Raw genomic sequence first — 20,466 nt, forward strand, 5'->3', positions numbered from 1 at the left:
GTGCTGAACCTGGCAGCATTCCCACGTCCACAAGCGCCTGGTGCCCTCCCTGTGGCAACTGTGAACTCACTACGAAGGTCACCTTGTTCTGCAACAAAGTCAAACACCAGACCCCATGCCCTGGGCACACACTCTGTCTCCAGTAGTGAACTTCCCCTGCAACTGACCCGGCCTGGGGGCCCTCCTCACCCACCAGCGGTAGACTTTTCGAGAGGGACTGGGAATTGAGCATTTCATTAAGTCTTGGAAATGGGCTGTACAATTGTGCATAAAATGTTCTATTAAAAAATCTCATATGTATTGAATGGCCTTACCTCATATCTCATTTTATTAGTGCCTTCCTCTTGTTATCTATTCCATTCGCCTGTTTGTCTATTTTATTGCTTTTTAAAGAATGAGTTCTGTTACGCTGATTACTTTTAATTAAACCAGCCCTCCTCTTGTTCAAGGGGTTAGTGCTTCCTTTGCTAGTTTGTGTGGCTATCACAGATTGGAGTAGCCACCACCAGCTCTTTCCAGAATGATCCAGCTGGACATTTCTTACTCGAGTTTCTTGTCCACGTGAGGGAGATGGGAAGATTGTTCCTTGCAACTGGGGTGACTGCGGTTATTTCCGCTGCTTCTCCGTCTGGTCACGATGACACTCCACCTGTTTCTGTTTTCATGTCTTTGCTCTGTTTTCCACATGGTTTTATTTGGGAGATAGATGACTTCTCAGTTCTTTTCCTGGTCCCAGTTTTGTTTTTTTAATACCTAGCACTGTTCATGCCCAGAAAGGGGAGAGTCAAAAACAAGGAGGGGGGACACCTGGGTGGCTCAGTCAGTTGGGCTTAGGTCGTGATCTCCGGGGTGTGAAGTTGAACCTCACGTTGGGCTCCACACTCAGTGTGGAGTCCGCTTGAGGTTCTCCTTCTCCCTCTGCCCCTCCCCCCACTTGCGTGCTCTCTCTCTCTCTCTCTCAAAAAAAAACCATCCCTAATCATCTGAGTTATTGAAAAGATAATAGCTCGAGGCTACACACACTGGCCAGGAGGGGTGAGCACTTCTGCACGCTGCCCAAGGGTGGGCTCACAGCATGTACTCCCAGCAACCAAGGGCCGAAAGCTCAGTGTCCCCGCTGGGTGGTGCTTCACGCTCCCACCCAGATCCAGAGGGTGGCTGAGGACTGATAAAGCTGTAGGCTACAGCACCTGTCCCCATGGCCATTACCCGGGGGTCCTGCCTGGGTTTAGAGCGAGTGGATGGTTTTGGAGTGGTTGGGTTTTGTTTTTGGGGTTGTTTTTTTTTTTAGGTCTAAGAATTTATTATGATTATTTGAATTTGGAAATCTTAAATTAAAATGGTCCAAGCTGATCATTTCATTTTTTTTCTTTTTTTACTTTTTTCCAGCTTCATTGAAGTATAGTTGACAAATAAAAATTGCATATATTTAAGGTGCACACTGTGATGATGTGACAATGGGTTTTTAAGTCAGTTTTTCTAGATGTCGGATGTGATTTTGGCAAAGATGGTTTTATCGGTGTAATAAATTCACAGGGAGGAGTTCTTAGTAGGTGGTCATCTTCACAGAAGTAGGTCCCCTTGAAACAGGTTATCACAGCGCTGAACCACAGGACTCCTTGGCCGTGGAATGTTCTATCCAGCACCGACCAACGCCACAGCCACCTGCTACGCCTGGTTGCTGGGCACCTGAGGTGTGGCGAGCACAACTGACAAGCTGAATTCGAACTTTTATTTGCTGTTGATGAATTTAAGTTTAAACGTGCCCGGGGTTATAAACCAACACGCCATGCCTGATTGGTGTGGTTATCGTAGCCAAACTCACCCCTTTATGTGGGGAAGTCTAACCCTCTCTCACGAAGGTCCTCCTTGTCTCCCCCCAGATACGCACGCCCTGGTCAGCCTTCTTCAAAACCTGAACAAAGCCAACTACCACCTGCCCATCATGGTGACAGATTCAGGGAAACCACCCATGACGAACATCACAGACCTCAGGGTACAAGTGTGCTCCTGCAAGAACTCCAAAGTGGACTGCAACGCGGCGGGGGCCCTGCACTTCAGCGTGACCTCAGTCCTGCTCGTCTCCCTCTTCAGTTTGGCTTGTAAGTAGCCCGGCTCAGGCGTATGCGTGAGTGCAAAAAACGAACCTCACCAGAGCCCCTGTCTTCCGTGTAGCTTTCCAAACAATTCATCCCAGAGGAAGCTTTCGTTCTTGGTTTATGTCTGTATAATAGAGCGTGTTACGTGTAAAAGCGTTCCAAACTACTGCTGAAGGGCATCTTCACGTCCCCCCGACAGCCAGTCTAAGGAATTGTGCAAAGACATTCATTGCAACTCACAGACCAGGTGAGGAGAAAACGTCCTGCTGATGCTACTAAATTTAGGCTAATAAGGACGCGCTACGTTAGGTAACTGGCCTGCCAGGGCCTTATTTCTCTCTGCATTGTGCGGAAGAATCCTTGGCAAGGTTAAAGTAGGTCCCCTGCCTTTTTAAGAACAGTCGTGAGAATTCATGGAGGGAGGCTGGGCGGTAGGAAAAGAGAGAAATGCATAATTCACACATTTTTTTCCCACTGACTGGTAGTAACGGCTGTAATATAATGAAGCATTATTTTAAACAAATGAATTGTTATGCTGAGTAATATAAACGTGCGCATAAAATGAATAGATGTGTGTATCAAATATTTCCTATGCGTGGAGTACTAGCCCCACGTTAACCTTAGCAATTACTCACATATAGGTAATGCCATTCACATCCTCTTGGGCTTTGGTATTTATGTTTTGAGAAAGTTATCAGTGTAAGTGTGAATTGAGAACTAGAGAAATTGATGTTTAGGAAGAAAAGGAACAGCAGTTGTTATTTCCCCATGTCAGTGGTAGGTGGGGACAACAGGAAGTCACACATTCCAACATCAGACAACTACTGTGTATAAAGCTGTGTGCTGGGCCAGCATCCTGGGGCAGAGCTAAGGAGAACATCTTACAACAAGAAGTGTCTCTTTGGATGGATGAATGGATAAATGGAGTGATGGATGGATGAATGGATGGATGGAGGGATGGAAGGATGGATAGATGGATAGATGGATAGAAGGATGAATGGACAGATAGAAGGATAGACAGATAGAAAGATGGAGGGAGGAAGGGAGGGAGGGAGGGAGGAAGGAAGGAAGGAAGGAAGGAAGGAAGGAAGGAAGGAAGGAAGGGTAGATGGATGGATGGATGGATGGATGGATGGATGGATGGAAAGAATAAAGGATAGATGGAAGAAAATATATTCTTCTCTTTCTGTTCTTCTCTTTTTCCTTCTTCTTCCTTTCTCTTCAAGAAATAAAATATTACAGATGAAGGTGAAATCCCCTATGTTTTTCTTCCCAGTTTCATTTCCTACTCTCTCTCCCCAGAGAAAATACTATCATGACTTAGAGTGTGTCCAGGTGTTATTTTATTTTTTTATTTTTTTAACATTGTTATTTATTTATTTGAGAGAGCGTGTGTGTGCACACGTAAGTGAGGGAGAGGGGCAGAGGGAGAAGAACACTCTGCCCTGAGCAGGGAGCCCAACGTGGGGCTCGATCCCAGGACCTCGGGATCATGACCTGAGCCGAAGGCAGACGCTTAACGGACTGAGCCCCCCAGGCGCCCCCAGATGTTATTTTATACATTTCCTACACACGCCACGTATAGTTCTATTTTGTGCAGTTTGTGAAACTTTGTGTAATTCATGTTATACTGAGTATGAGGTTCTGTAACCTGTTTTCCTTCCTCCTGCAGTGCATTTCCAGGCTTCTTCTATGTTATTCTCATTTGGAGGTTGGCAAACCTTTACCATAAAGGGATGGGCAGGAAATATTTTGGGCTCTGTTGACCACATCAGCTTTGTCACATATTCCTTTTTATTGCTCTTTTGTTGTTGTCTGTCTTTTGGTTTTTCACCACTCTTTAAATGTGTGAAACCATTCGGAGCTCGACAGTCACACACACTCTAGCCCATCGGCCACAGGTTCCCCCCACGCCAGTCCATTCATTCTAACTGCTAGAGAGTATCTGTCAGATGAACACTGGCCGTGTATTCCCCAGTCAACAGACGCACTGGGATTATTTACAATGCCCTTCTCCGGTTCATTCTACTGCAGTAAACATCTGGAATCTATTTTCCACCAGCTTCCCAAGTCAGTGCTAGACAGACGGCAAGCCCAGCACCAGGTGTGGTTTCTAGGAGTCATTGGAACGCACACAGAACAGAGCCTGGATAAACTAGAGGGCAGTACTTCTTGTGTGATTGTAAAGAGAAAAGCGTGTGGTGCATGTGTCCCTGTGTGTGTGTGTGCGTGTGTGCATGTGCACAGAGAGAGAGAAGATAATTGAGTGGCCACTCGCACCTCAGTAAACCCAGTTACACAACATCAAAGCCTGACTCTTGATGGCATCGCTTTGAAGAACCGGGGTGCTTCAGGACGCTGCTCGCTTCTTGGCTGCTCTGGACTGCCCGTGAGTTTTTAAAATGGAGACTTTCTGAACATGGTGGACGAGGAAGTATTGACTTTGCCGAAGAAACATAAGAAGAAAAAGCGGAAGTCATCACCAGAAGAAGATGCAGCATAAATACAACACACTGATAAATTTCTTATCACACCTTAGTCCGCGGTGGCTCAGCTGGACACATCTCAGTGGCCCCTGTTGCTCAAGGATTTTGATAAAGTAAATGGAAGGACAACACACTCTACACCTCTTCCTTGTGGTTCATATCCTCTGAGTGAGAGACTAGGGACTATATTAGGACAGGTTTCATTCATCTTGACAAGCCCCCTCTTCTCATGATGTGGTAGCCTGGATCCGATGGATACTTCGGGTGGAGAAGACAGGACACAGTAATATTCTGGATGCCAAGGGGAGTGGCTGTTTAATCATGTTCATAGAACGAGCCACTCGCTTGTTGAAATCCCAACAGAGTGCAGGCAAAGAGTATGTGGGAATTGTCCAGCTACACAGTGCTCTTGAAGGGGGCGCTCAGTTTTGTGGGGCCCTCGGAACTCTGACAGGTGCCTTATTCCTCTTCTTCCTTATTTCTCTCTGGATTGCACTGACCCATTTAAAAGGTTTCTAAACATCGCCCAGTGAAATGGTGGGGGGCAACTAAAAGAAGAGAACTGAACCACATTGTCCACCGAGGGGATAAATCTTTTCTCCCTTGCCCTGGGAGGACAGTGGTCAGTTCTGATGTCAGAGCCACGTGTCAGCCCATATCTCCTTGTGAGTTATTTCCAGCCCGTCCCTGGCTTCACGGTCCTCTGTGTATGTCTTCGGAGCGTGTGTGTACAGCCCCACGCATCCGAATCCCTCTGCCTCCTTGTGTTGGGACAGAAGCTAAAAAAAAAAAACTGCTCTGTATTCTCCTCTTTTAAACCTCCTTTACTTTTAAAGGATGTAATCACTCCTCCCCAGTGCTGGGAGAAGGTTGTAATTTTTACTTATTAGAGTTTCCTTGTTTTTAAGTTAAAAAAAATAATAACAAAACAGATGGAGACTTCCTACCTCTGCTTTTGAAGTACAGACTTCTGGGCCCTTCTGACCTGTGGAACCCACATCCCAAGTGACTCTGGCCTCCAGCACGTGGACCCAGTATTTGTGTGTATTTACACAATATTTTTAATAATAATATGCATGTCTGCCACTACCAATCCATATATTAAATGTTAGTAAGACTTAACCTATTTGTGTAGATAAAGGGAAATATAAATAATGCAGGAGTATTTTTCTCTCATCTATCAGGGATTTTCCTGTGCCTCCTACTTTGGAGACCCGTGGCCTACAGAGGTCAGTAGTGAGCAGATTCCCGAATATTGCCCACTTGTCTCTCAGCTGACCACCAGGATCACAACTAATCCAGGGCAGAATCGCCTGGTAACCCTAAAGAACGTATGTTCATCGGATATCAAAATAGAGTCATCGAGAAAAGACAGATACATGCACACTGTGGTTGAGATGTCAAGTGTGCTTTTGGTTCCCACAAAAGGTGCCATCCTAGCTAGCAGCACACAGCTATCCTGACATAGGTAAGGCCACCTGTAGGTAACGTCAAAATCATCCTCATAAAGGAGCTCTGAATCTCCCTGCACAGCTGGAAAGGTACTAGGTTAACCCTCCAATGTTTTCACAAGAAGGGTAGTTTCAGCCCAAATAAGAGTTAAGAACAGGTATTAGCACTCACCCACTTGACTTCAGAAAGAACCTCCATCTGTCCCTATATAAAAGGTATAAGATTATAGAATATTGTTCATTTGAACATGAGAGCCTGCCAAATATAATGGTTCTCATTTTATTATATACCTAGCCAGAGATGTTCTTCCTAACAAGCGATGTGCCTAATAGGACGTGTGAGGAACTGGGTTAGAGCCAGCAGGAGTAAGTAACCATGCACATCCCATGGCTCAGATGTTCTTTCCTAAAAGCAGAACTCGAAGTGACCAACCCACCTGCATAGCTATTAACATGACATTGACAAGAAGCCGCACAGAAAAGGGCCTAAAACACAAGCAATGTGGGGTGGAGGTGGGGGAATCTACAAGCACTAAAACTAGATTATAAAGTGCAAGGGTGATAACGTCCTGACTCAGCCATAGTCCTTGAAAGAATTTTGGGATCTGGTAGACTCCACTTGATGTTTCTTTGAATCAGGAGTTGGCAAACTACTGTCCAAGGGTCAAACATGGCCTACTTCCTGTTTTTGTAAATAAAGTTTTATTGGAACGCAGCCATATTTACATATGGCCTGCTTGCTGCTACAATAGCAGAGTTGAGTAGGAGCCACAGAGACTGTATGACTGCAGAGTGGAAATATTTACTCATCTGGCCCTTAACGGAAAAGTGTGCGAACCCCTTCTTTGAAGCCTTGCTCATAAAACTACAGTGATCACATCATACAACATGGGGAGTGGGATTTTTCTCCTCTCCTCAAATAACATTGAGATCCAAGTAGACTAGCATGAACCAAATACCCTAGTATCCCATGGCTTTTTTAATTTCTTCATCAGCCTGGAGATTTTATCCAACTTTATAGATGAGAAAACTGATGCTTGGAGAGGTCCCAAGGTGAGCGAGCGGTGAGGCCAGCATTCACCATTAGACTGCCTCCTCGTGGGAAAAAGTAAAAAAAAAAATTTCAGCTTGTTTTGATATCGCAGAAGGCTTTACTGCAACTGAGAAGTGAACTGAGGGGTCTGCACCTCCTTCTCTGACAGCTAAAACTAAAGGGAATAAAACTAATGACATTGGAAGTAATAAAAAATGTAAATGGAATTAATTTTACTGCCAATTTTGTTGTTGAAGGTGTGTGTTGCTGACTCGAAGAGGTATGCTGTGCCCTCTCGATGAAACAGGCTGGCGTCTCTATTAGGCGGTCTGGCGATGGGGGGTGGGGGGGTCATAGGGCTCTGTGTGGTGTGACACAGACAGCTCCAGGGAAGAATATCATCCTGAAACCTTTTTGAACATTGTTTTAGGCTTAATTAATCAGCAATAGCAAGAACATAAAAAGACGGATCAGGTGAACCATATTAACAAGTACCAAAATTAAATGTCTCTACATTGGCGAGGAGGGAGAATTGAATCGTAACCTCGATCACAATGAAAAAGTTTAAAGACGTGACCACGATGAGCGAAACAGCCACTGAAAGTACTTTCAATTCTAATGCTTTGTGTGAAGGTATGATTTGGGTTCCATAGAAATCACCCATTTTAAGGGTGCTGTTGGATGCATTGTGGTAAATGTACATAATTGTATAGCCACACCAAGTATCAAGGAGTGGTTTCCTTGTATGCCTTTGCTATTGATCCCCTCCCCTGAATCCAGACCCTCATTGATCTGCCTTCTCTGATTACCTACTTGCCTTTCTAGAATTTTCTGTATATGGAATCATAAAGTCCATGTCTTTGAGTGTATCAATATTTTGTTCCTTTCTGTTGTGAAGTGTGTTCTGGGCAGAGACAGGGCCTGGAGAAGCACCCAACCCGGGTGGAGCAGGCCGCCCTCTGACTGCAGATGGTCCTGAGTCGTGCTTTACAGAGGAGCTATGGCCCCTTGAAAGGGTGCAACTGCATGGGTAATGACAGTTGACCTCCTAGGGCTTCTAAGTGCCACGCACATGCAAAGCTAAGGGTTTTATGTAAATTATAAAGACTATCTCATGTAATCAAGTCAGCAGCCCTCAGAGGTAGGATCATTTATGTTCCAGTCTGAATTAACTTGAACAGGGAGTGGAGACTTTTTTAATTTAGTGGGTTTTATTCAGCCAATTTTTTTTCCACAGTGACCAAAATTATTATTTTAAATTATTAATACCACACTAGAAAATATTTTTAGCAGGTTTATTGAGGTATTATTTGCATAACATAAAATTTACCTGCTATCATCAATTTATCATTATACTGATTCTGGTAAATGTATAGCATTCTGTAACACCAAAATCTAGTTTTAGGACATTTCCATTACTGTAAAAAGTTACCTTGTGCCCTGTTACAATCAGACGTCGCCCCTATCCCAGCCCTGGGCAATTACTGATCTGCTTTCTGTCTATAGTTATTCCTTGCCTGGACATTTGATTTGAATGGCATCATAAGATATGTAGTCCTTTTCATTGGATGTCTATCACTTAGCATAATGCTTTTGAGGTTCATTCATGGTGAGGCATGTATCAGTAGCTTTTTCTTTTTATTATTGAGTAGTAGTTCACTGTGTGGATATGCCATATTTTTAAAAATGCATTCACCAGTTGGCGGATATTTGAGTTGTTTTCTGGTTGTTTTCAGTTTGGGGATTGTATGAACGATGCTGCCATGAACATCCTTGTACATGTCCTTGTGGGGCACTGCCCACGCTTTTGAGAGGAAATGTTTCAACATCAACTATACGAATTTAGGAAAGATGCCAGTTCCATGGCAGTGATATAGACCCTAAGGTGTGCTTGGGGAACCAGGGAGAGGAGCTTGACAGGTTCTGCCAAGCATCTGCTCTCCTTGATACCTACTTCAGCCTTCTATTAGAAAACCATGTCCTGGTCAGGAATTTGGGGTGGGGGTCAGAGAAGAGATGAGCAGAGATGTGTGGGTCTTGATATAAGATGGCCACCTCCTGGAGAGGATTTGGGCTCTCAAGGTTGGGGTCGTGTAGTCATGAAACCAAAGCCCGAATTATGAGCAGCCCTTCAGAGACTGTCATGACTCAAAGAGAACTGTGGCCGAGTAGCCTTGAGGGTATAGATCAGTGTTGGAAGAGGAGAGAGCTGAGCTGAAGATTCACTTTTCGGCACTTCCCCAAAGCACTTTTTGGGTGACATATTTAGGAATGCTGGTATAATTACAGATGGGCAGAGGTCACATTCCTGTCAATGCACATTTGCAGAAATTCTTTAAGGTTTTTTTTGTTGTTTTTTTTTTAAGGATTTTATTTATTTATTTGACAGAGAGACAGCCAGCGAGAGAGGGAACACAAGCAGGGGGAGTGGGAGAGGAAGAAGCAGGCTCATAGCAGAAGAGCCTGATGTGGGGCTCGATTCCAGAACGCCGGGATCACGCCCTGAGCCGAAAGCAGACGCTTAACCGCTGTGCCACCCAGGCGCCCCATGAAATTCTTTAAGGTTTTAGACACATCTCCGAAGGCAAGAGAAACAAAGGCAAAACTGAACTATTGGGACTTCTTCAAGATAAAAAGCTTTTGTACAGCAAGTAAACAGTCAACAAAACTAAAAGGCAACCTATGGAATGGGAGAAGGTATTTGCCAATGTCTTATCAGATAAAGGGCTAGTATTCAAAATCTATAAAGAACTTCTCTAACTCAACACCCAAAAAAAACAAAAAATCCAGTCCAGAAATGGGCAGAAGACATGAGCAGACATTTCTTCAAAGAAGACATCCAGATGGCCAACGGACAGATGACAAGATGCTCCACATCACTCATCATCAGGAAATACAAATCAAAACCACGATGAGATACCACCTCACACCTCTTAGAATGGCTAAAATTAACAACTCAGGAAACAACAGATGTTGGCGAGGACGTGGAGAAAGGGGAATCCCTTACACTGCTGGTGGGAATGCAAGCTGGTGCAGCCACTCTGGAAAACAATATGGAGGTTCCTCAAAAAGTTACAAGTAGAGCAACCCTACGACCCAGCAATTGCACTATTAGGTAGTTACCCAAACGATACAAACGTAGTGATCCGAAGGGGCACCTGCACCCCAATGTTTACAGCAGCAATGTCCAGAATAGCCAAACTGTGGAAAGAGCCCAAATGTCCATTGACAGATAAATGGATAAAGAAGATGTGGTGTATATAGGCAATGGAATATTACTCAGCCATCAAAAAGAATGAAATCCTGCCATTTGCAATGACATGGATGGAACTAGAGGGTAAGGAACTAGAGGATGGCACTAAGCTAAATGAGTCAGAGAAAGAGAAATATTACATGACTTCACTCATATGTGGAATTTAAGAAACAAAACAGATGGAAAATATTTTTAAATAAAATTCACGATGCCATTTAATATGTTCCTTTCAAGTCGTTCCTCAAATATGGGTGAATGTGCAAGATACCGCCCTACAGCCCAAATAATCAGAGTTTAAGATAATGAAGGTGAGGACAGTGAAATTGTCAGCTGGAAAAAAGAAATTAAATGTGTTCTGAAGACTCCTAACTGCAAAGCAATCACCTTTAGTCTTAACCTTCCTGGTATCATGTTGCTTACACTTGAGTCACATTATGAAGACTTTTTATCTGATTTTAGAGAAACTGCTTTAAATTTTCCAAGCAGATAAGTGACAGGATTAACCTGTAAAAGCCAGGGAGTACAGAGTAGGTGGGTGAGTTTGTCACACTGATCCGCCCCTCAGCAGGTTTTGAATGAAAAGGCCCAAGCTTTACAGAGTTAATCCATTATATTCTAGCCATCAGTTCATTCCAGAATGAACTACACTTACATGGTAGGTTGACCTTTACAGATGTTTATTTCTTTGATTATAACATGAATTTTAATGGTACCATTTCCTTGTATAAACCCAAGATATAATAATAATTAAGCAAAAATAGCGGAGAACCGAGCTATTCCCACTCGTGCTATTATCCAGCAGAGGGGAGACCCTGGGCTGGTGTACATCTTAGAGAATAAACACAGTTTTGGTGACCTCAATAATCTTGATGGGACAGTCCAGGCCGTGAAGGTGGAGGAAGGGGTCATGAGCCAGATACAGGTGGCTTCTGGAAGCTGGAAAAGGCACAGAAGTGGCTTCCCCTCTGGAGCCCTCAGAAGGAACACAGCTCTGCCAACATCTTGATTCTAGCCCACATAGGACTCATTTTTGGACTTCCGACCTCCAGATCTGTAACAGAATACATTTTGTTATTTCAAGCCACTAAGCCTGTGGCCATTTGTTACAGCAGCCAGAGGAAACTCATACGCCATGTCTGAAGAACCACCAGTAGCTCTCTTGCTCTTTCCTGTGACCAAAAAATAATATCTGGGACGATAATCAGTCTCTCAGCTACCAAGTCAACTTGTCCCTAAAATGGCCTCATTCTGGGCTACTGTGCAAGGGACAGGGCTCAGGGTCACAGAGGCAGTCTGCCCTGTGGTCTGAGATGAGGTGTTTGGCATGAGCGTTTTCAGACCAATCAAGCTGTTTAAGACATAAACCGGCAGAACTATTCATGCTCTCTTCGAATGTTATGCCAAAGGAGGAAAAAAAGTTCCCCCGGGTAGTGCTGTGTTTATAAATGTGTTTATTACAGCATGTCAGCCATTTATCTAGTGCTCAGCTAAAACGCTTTGAATCAAGTTGTGCTATTCCTTGACTTAACTCTGAATCTTTTCCATTCAGGTCTGTGAGAACTCCTGACATTTGAAGCTTGACTACCAAGTTTCCATAGCAACAGGAAAAAGAAAAAAAAATCCAAATCTGAAGATTGCAGTTTACAGCTCTCAAACTTCACACCTAGGCCTCAATTGTTCCAGATTTTTGTTTTCTTTGCGATTTCACTGGGTCTGTACTTCACCATTTCTCCTTTAATTAATGGAATCTCCTCAATTTCCCTGAATGTTTAAAGATCACGGCATATAACTTGACCTTCTGGGAGCAGGGACAATGACTACTTTTTCTGATGTGTTGCCATGTCGCTAGTCAGCGCTCCACACATGCAGCTTTGTCTGTGGGTTCGTATTTGTATATGTGTGAGTATCTGTATGTGTATATACACAGTATTTATAGAGAGAAACACTACAGAAGGAGCCTAGTTTTGATATGTCATTCTTCCTTGAGAGGTTACACAAAGAAAGGATAGAAGCTATGCACCTGTCCCCTCCAGGGCCTCGGCATCAAGTGAGGCACTAGTACAGACCACAGAGCTGAGACTTCTCCACCGTCCCAGGCGGTCTGCATGCCGCCACCACCTGCCAGGCAGGTCCACAGAAAGGGAGAGCAGAGACCCAAATCCTTTCTCTTTAGTAAAGGATCGCCACCAATTCTCACTGCCACCCCATTCCATGATCCGAGCAAAAGTGGTAAAGAGCAGAGCAGCAAATTTTACCATCAAATGCTGAGAAAAGGGCTGAAATATTCTTTCAGAAATATGCATCTCTCTGCATTTGTAGGTGTCCTGAATCCAGTCCCACCGGTTCTTATGAGGGCGTGGATCATGGCAGAGAATCTCTCTCTCCTAGGTATCTGTACAGTTGCAAACGTCGTCACAGAGCCCCTATCTGCCCAGGAGGAGGTCGACAGGCACCATGTGCGTACACATATATGCCCACATGTATAGACATCCCTTTATGCACATACATGTTTGTTTCATATATGCAGGCATAAAATAGAGTAAATACAGGTAGTTTTAAAAGTACCCTTTTGTGTGAATCGACTACCGTTGTTTGCAAACCTGAAAATAAAAGATGTTCATTATGTATGAAAAGTAATTGATTTTTATTCTGTGAGCATGTCAAAGAGGAAAGGTAGTGCTTGTACTAAGATTATCTTCTTGTTGATAAACTGTAAAGAAACATCCAAGCTCACACCAAATTTTTCTATCAGATAAAACTAGTGACAGCCTGTGGCTTTTTGTTAGAGCTGGGCACGAACTAGGGTAAGGTAAGTGTCTTAGCATATTTCAATGCAGTTGCTTACTAAAGGTTTTAACCACACGCGCGTGCGCGCACACACGTACACCCACGCTTTCTTATGCAATCTCTGTTTTGCACCTGTGCTTTCAGTTCACCTTCTGTAGGAAGTAGGAGTCATATGTTGTCTTTATTGTAGTGAAATTATGCAGACAGAGTTCCATATATTGTATTCGTTTCAATAGTAAGTCTTTTTGGAGCATATAGAATGCAGATTTTTTTTCCATTAAAATAAATGGGTATTGGTGGTTAAAACGGCTGGACAGTAGCTCTTCTCTGATTTCTATGTTGTGTCTCATGTTGCCAATGTGAGATCTTGCCTTAGTGCAAGTTCACAGTTTGGACTGGTCATCTGGGGTCCCCTGCACATCTCCTGTTAGTTGAGTGACTCTATAAAGCCAGAAGCACCCACTCACAGCTGGGGCCGTGCACCCATCTTGTCCATCATAGTGAACAATTTGAGCCTTTTGCAATGGGCTGCAAAGGCGATGGCTATACTCACAGAGGAGTAAGATCATCCGCAGGTTGATGACCGCACGGCACACAGTCACAACCGTCTGTCTGCAGTCCCGGAACGTGGGTATATCTCTCTTGAACAAGTCCGGTCGCTCAGTCAGGAGACGCGGCACTCCGAACACGACAGAGTGGTGCTCCACCCGTGCATGGAGCAGGCCCTGGGGCAGGGGGGTCCCAGCCTGCACCCCACGCTCTATGAGATTTCCTCTTCTGGCTGTATAGGTGCTCAGCAGCCCATAGACTAGCTAACTAACAATCGGACAGCTCACCCTCCTTCGTGAAACTGGGCTATCCCCAGGGAGAAATCCAGGTGTCCGGTAGGCAATTCACGCAAGGAAACAAGTGCAAGACTCCTCGTCCCTCAAGCCAGTAGGCCCTCCTGCACTTGGCAAATCAGGCCACTAGCTTAACATAGCTTAGAACACAGAAAAATAGGAATAAAGTGCAGACTTCATTAGTAAGTAGCATATGCCTTAATTTTCCCCTACTTAAGTATGCTTCCTGTCCCCAGAGTGCTCATCAGGCCAGAGATATGGCTATTGTGTAGTTCTTTCTAATCCTTTTCAGAAAAAAAAAAAAAGTGGCCAATTCTTTGAAGCCAAAGTGGTGGCATTTCCAGAGTCGCAGAATGTTTTCTAACTTGCCCGAACACATTTACATTGTTAATTGAAAGCAAAAGTAGAGTCAAAGCATTATTTCATTATTACCAATGCATTTTATTTTAGTCCAAGTTATTGAAAAAAAAGGAGCCAGAAATTGCTTTTCTCAATTGCTGAGCACAAAACTGAGGATTTTATTTCCACTGAGTGAACAGTCACACTTTCTTTGCTATTTTATTAATACATCAACCACCTGCGTTGATTAAAAATTACTTTTTCTTTCCATTTTACCTATGAGAAATTATTTCTGATAACTTGTTTTAGCAAAAACATGCAAACATTTTCTAACTTCAAAAAAAGTTACCTTCAATACTGCCAGTTCCTCCAAATGAACATCGTTTCTTTTTTTTTTAAAAGATTTTATTTATTTATGTGACAGAGAGACAGCCAGCGAGAGAGGGAACACAAGCAGGGGGAGTGGGAGAGGAAGAAGCAGGCTCATAGCGGAGGAGCCTGATGTGGGGCTCGATCCCACAACGCCGGGATCACGCCCTGAGCCGAAGGCAGACGCTTAACCGCTGTGCCACCCAGGCGCCCCCAAACAAACATCATTTCTGGTTGATGTACCTGCCGTGACTCTCGGCCAACTCCTGCAAATCTGAACAGAATAGCAAAATAAATCTGGCTAAGTGTCGTGGTAGGTATCACAGAAGACTTTGAATCTTAAGGACCACTTTTAGAAATTTTCATAACATCTCAGATGTCCAAAATGTGATTCTAAACAGTCTGATAAATGGAATAACCGTTTACCATCAAATTCTTGAAGTAGATCACATTGCACTTCATCCAAAATAAATACACTGGGTCTTGATCTTAATAGGTAGCAACTGCAACATGACTAACAAGGCTGTGCTCGATGCTGGGTTTAGTGCAGCTGGCCCCACACATAAGCTCTCCAGGTTGGTTCTGAAGAAAAGAGTCTACAGTTCTTCTGGGTGTATGAACAAGGTAAAAAAATATGCCTTAATAATGCTAGTAATAATGGTTTACATTTATTGATTGCTTACTATGCATCCACACTGTACAAAATGCTTCGTACCTGTTAACTCATTGACCCCTTACAACAACCCCATGAGGCAAGGACTCTTATCTTCTCCAACTTACAAAGAAAGCTGACCCTCAGGAAAATCAAATGACTTGCCCAAGGTAAGTGGCCTCCAGAACCCATGTGATTTGGCTGCAGGGCTCTGTTGTTCCTACTGCGTCACGGTGCCACTCCCAACCGTGCAGCCTAACCAGACAAAATGTCTCCCTCGGACCAGAAGACCCTCGTCTGAAGTCTTCATTAGCAGGACTATCTATCCAAACCAAGTAAACAGACCTTCTACTATTTTTTAGTTCTAAGAGCTGTCAAGAACCGTTAACACCATTCTCAACTCATACTAAACCTTAGAAATATCTCCTGCACAAGATCATCTTCTCCAGTATTTCCTCGCTTCCATCCCATGGCTTGTCGCAGGTGCATGAGGGACTCCTACCAGATTAATTAGATAATTCAGGCGTGTGAAAGTATATTCACGTCCTGCCAAGTGCCCAGTCGAGGCCAAACCAACCAAGGCGAGGGAAAGCTCAGGGAGAAGTAGCGTGTGACATTCAGGAGCTTACCCTGGGCCCAGCTGCAGACAAACTTAAGGATCTCCAAGGATTTCTGAGTTTTTCAATGTTGCACCTTAACCTGTTCGTGTGAAGTGTTCGTAAGCAAGAATCAACAGGTAAATCACACCAAGAGAAAGCTGAGCGCTGAGAAAGACTCAGAGACCTCCTGTGTCTCACCACTAAGAAATAACAATAACATCATCACCATCTCCATCATCATCAGTGATCTGGCTACACTTTTCACAAAGATGATGCCTCCCATCTTGTCCCCTTATCTGGATGTTGACGTTTGGAACTTCTCATAATCTGGTCATAAGACACTTTCAAAATTGTTCATCTAAAGCAACGAATGGTTCTTTTGCTGTGTCAAATGTGTCCACCTTTATCCTATTTCCCGTCACTGATGGATTAACCCACTACTGAAAAAGTTCTGTAATTTTGACCTTCTTTATGTAAAAGCCCATGCAAAATAGGTTGAGACAGAAGAAAATGGTGGGATTGAACATGCAAACAAGGACTGTCTAAGCAGAAATAATTTAGCTATTCATCAAATTCAGTAAGGAGAAAAGCCTCTTCCTATCACTCATACAACATCGCTATCGTAACACCAATCGCTGGAGGGCTGCTGAGCTTGAGAAAACTTTGAACCGTTTTGCTTGGCTTCCAAGTCCCCGCTGGCTGGTAGGGATATGGTGAGAAGCAATGGGTGTAGTCAGACCACAAAACTTTCACCACGAAGCTATGAAGCCTTTGAGAAAGTGGCTCATGGAAGCACTGTAAGTATATGCTGGAAATTTCCATTTTCTGCTACTTTTTTTAAAGCTTTTCCTTTAGAAAGCAGTAAAGTCATTCTTTACAATATACATGGATTCAGATTATTAAAGAGTTGAAAGGAGAGCTATATAAAAAATAGTCTGTGTGGTCACGGCCACATCAACACCGTTCTGGTGGTAAATATTATTTATCCCCCAAGATAAAAATTTTCAGAAAGTTTAAATAGATCTTTTTTCATAAATACTCAAAAAGGATAAAAGTTTATCATCACCTTAAATATTTAATTCTATCGCAGATGCAGCTCCTTTGGGCCCTCGTTGCTGAATTGTTTACAGTTCCCGAGCTGTAAATTAACATTTGATCTCCAATATAGTTGCAAAGAAACGTGTAACTTGTTTGTGAAATATTTAAATAAAGGTTATCTGGGATTTTTCATGTGTGTACTCGGTCTTAGACTGCTTTAGTACCGTTTCAACACAGTGACAAAGCAAAGGGATATTTTTTTAAATGGCGCTCTGGTTGGCCTATAACGTTGAAAGACCAAGACTAAAAACCAAGCGCTAGCCCGACCAATAATTAACTCTTTCCCCTACTCCCCTCATAACAGAGCCCTCTGATTGGAAAGAAATAGATGATAGATAGATAGATCATAGATGATTGATTGATAGATGATAGAAAATAGGTAGATGATAGAGAGATAGATGACAGAATGATAGACGCAAGATAAATAGATAATAGATTGATAGATAGGCAGAAATAGAAAGCAAGATAACTTTAAGGAGGTCTTTAACAAAAGAGAGGAAAGGTGCTCTCACATGAACCAGATATTTTACATATGTATGTGTGTATATATATATTATATTATATTATACATAACATGTAATTTACATGAAATATAATTATGCATTACATATATCATGTATAGAATTCGTGGAGTATCAGAACAGGCAGTATCTCCACTGCATGGATGTGACAACGAGGCTCACAAGCGAAAACTGTCTCACACTAGGTCTCGCTTAGAAGGGGTGCACGGGACTCCAGCACCGCTACTTTTCCACTCTACCCAAAGACAGCACCACGCCCCCTGTGGCCCAGAATGAACCACGCAGGTTGTACCCTCTCACATACAACACATGAACTTGACGGTGACAAGACAATCTGACGCAATAGCATTAGCAAAGCAGAAGAAAACCGCACTTGCAAGTCAGAGTCTCTCTGAAACAGTTCCTTCCTCCCTGGGCATCTGTCTCCAGGAAACTGCCAGTTTGGGTAAATAAATAGGAAACTGATTCCTTGGCAGCCATTCATGGAGACGCTAATTTGGAAAATTGCCACCAATGAGCATGAGAAATGTAACCCAACACTTCAAACCAAAAGCAAAACAACTCGAGATGGATCGGGACACCACTGATCACACCATTCTTCTCCATAAAAGCAGTTTTCTGTTCTTTTGTCAACACAGCCTCAAAGAGACCATCCCCTGCTCTTACACACAAGACAAAAAAACCCAGTGACGCTACCCAGGGCACACTCCAGAGAGGGCAGCAAAACTTGCTTTTCACATGGGAACCCAAGCGAGGAGGACTGGTAGCAGGATGAAGACATTTCTAAATGAAATTTGCCAGAACTCGACACCTCTCTCCATACAGAGACCCACCTTTGCTGCCCTGCAAGACCTGCACCCCTACAATGTGGATCCTGAAGACCCTGCCCCGCCCCCTCCCTGTGCCCGCAGGGCCCTATCTTCCTTCCGGAGGGTGACCATACCTCGAATGCTTCTCCTATGCAAAAGAGCTCTCCAGCACCTGCAGAAGTTCCCGACTATCCTTCCAGAGATTTCTCCACAAGAAAAGTGACTTGTTCCAGGGGCTCAGCAACATTTCCTTATGCTTCCCCTTCGCCAAGTATGTAACCATGTGCGATTTCAAAGCCAGCCCCACCTCTTTACCCTCTGCTTCCCTGTCTTCTCTTAGGCCAGAATTTTCTACACCTTGATCCTATAAGATCTTCATGATGTAATCATGTCCCTCTACCACCCCTGCAAAGTCCGCCGCCCCCAGAGCATCCGCATTACCATTTACAACAATAGTTTTCAACTGCCTAATTTTAAATGTATCGTTTTTGCTTAAATGGATATATTTTAAAAGAAAATCATATATTACTCCCATGAATGAAAAGCCAGTATCACTCAGGGTACACTAAAGTAACAATCAAAATAAAACCAAAGCAAAATGGCAGAATAGGAGGGTCCAGGCCTTATATGTTCCCCCAACCCCCTGCTGCCCCCCACCTCCCCTACCCCTGCTTCCCCACCACAGAGATGAGAACATGTTTTGGAGAGCCCAGAAACACGCCTGAAATGTTCCAGTCCCTCAGTTGGAGCGAAAAAGCCAGAGGAGAGATGCGCTGAAGAGGTAAGAGTATCACCTCACCCCTCCCCCAAGGCAAGAGAGATCGCCCGGTCCACAGCTTCCCCAGCTTTGCAGGACATTGCCCACTTGTGTCTTGTCCTGCCTAGAACATCAGGGGTCGGGGGGAGATCAGCACAGCTGAATTATCTGGGGGCAGCTAGGAACAGAGGAAAGGGGGTGGTAGAGGGGGGAGCTCATAGCACCAAAGGATCTTACCAACTGGCCACAGATCCTACAGCCTGGCATACAGTCTCCATCAGCAGTCCTGATCACAGAGGGAGGGCACTCCAAAAATGAAAACTAGAACTAAGACGTTCTCCAGCAATCCCGCTCCTGGGTATTTACCCAAAGAACTTGAAGTCGGGGTCTTAGAGAGATCACTGGGCTCCCGTGTTCACTGCAGCACTCTTCACCAACAGCCACGGGGTGGAAACAACCTAGATGGGCATCGAGGGAGGAGTGGATAAAAATGGCGTGGTGTATCTGTACAACAGACTATGATTCAGCCTTTTAAAAGAAGGAAGTCCTGCCATTTGTGACTACAGGGGTGGACCCGGAGGGCATTATGCTGAACAAAACAAGCCAGACACAGAAAGACAAATACTATATAATCTCACTCACATGTGGAATCTAAAATAGTCCAATTCGTAGATTCAGAGAGTAGAATGGTGGTTGCCAGGGACTGGGGGTTGGGGGAAATGGGGAGATGCTGGTCAAAGGCGACAAAGTTTCAGATATGCAGAAGATCCGCTATATAGAACAGTGCCTATCACTGACAATACTGGTAAAACTTGCTGATCTTATGTATAGTGTTAATAATAAGAATCGTTAATAATAAAGGGGGCAGGAGGAGACTTGGGGAGGTGATGGGTATGTTTATGAGCTCGATGGTGATGGTTTCATGGGTGTATTCTTATCCCCAAACTCACTGAGTCGAGTACACTAAATAAGTACAGCTCCTTTACATGGCACTCATGCCTCAATAAAGTGGTTTTAAGAAATAATAAAATAAATACAATGAAAACCAAAAAAGGGATTACCTTTTAGCCAGACAGTATGTCTACCTAAGGTCTGGGCAGGAGGCTGCCCTGTGTGAAAAGGAGAGATGAACGAGGATGCGCAAGGACTCGGACTCCGTAAGACCCAACGCGATGCTGCACCTGCCAAGAGGAATGAAGGACCGCCTGCTACGTGAGGCTCACTGTGTGAGGCCACATCCTCATACCATCCAGAATCACTTCAGCGCCTTTTGGTAGAAACAAAACAAGCAAAATTGCATGAACGGAAGGTGGCAGATCCAGTAACTGAAGGCTCTTTCTAGAACCTTCTCTTTCTAGAACCCTTTCTGCA

The 20,466-nt window shown here is 43.9% G+C and overlaps 1 protein-coding gene across 1 annotated transcript in view; it reads left to right on the forward strand.

The window, feature by feature from the left end:
• CDH13 (cadherin 13) overlaps positions 1-13,419 on the forward strand; it is a 984,218-nt gene extending 970,799 nt beyond the window's left edge. The window contains exons 13-14 of the mRNA XM_045796090.2: positions 1,884-2,102; positions 11,872-13,419. Coding sequence (XP_045652046.2) covers positions 1,884-2,102; positions 11,872-11,879 — 227 coding nt within the window. The 3' untranslated portion in view covers positions 11,880-13,419. The remainder of the gene's footprint in view (positions 1-1,883; positions 2,103-11,871) is intronic.
• The last annotated feature ends 7,047 nt before the right edge of the window (positions 13,420-20,466 follow it).

The sequence above is a fragment of the Ursus americanus genome, chromosome 21 (genome assembly GCF_024610735.1).
Source record: "Ursus americanus isolate L20-20 chromosome 21, mUrsAme1.1.p, whole genome shotgun sequence".
Taxonomy (NCBI): domain Eukaryota; kingdom Metazoa; phylum Chordata; class Mammalia; order Carnivora; family Ursidae; genus Ursus; species Ursus americanus.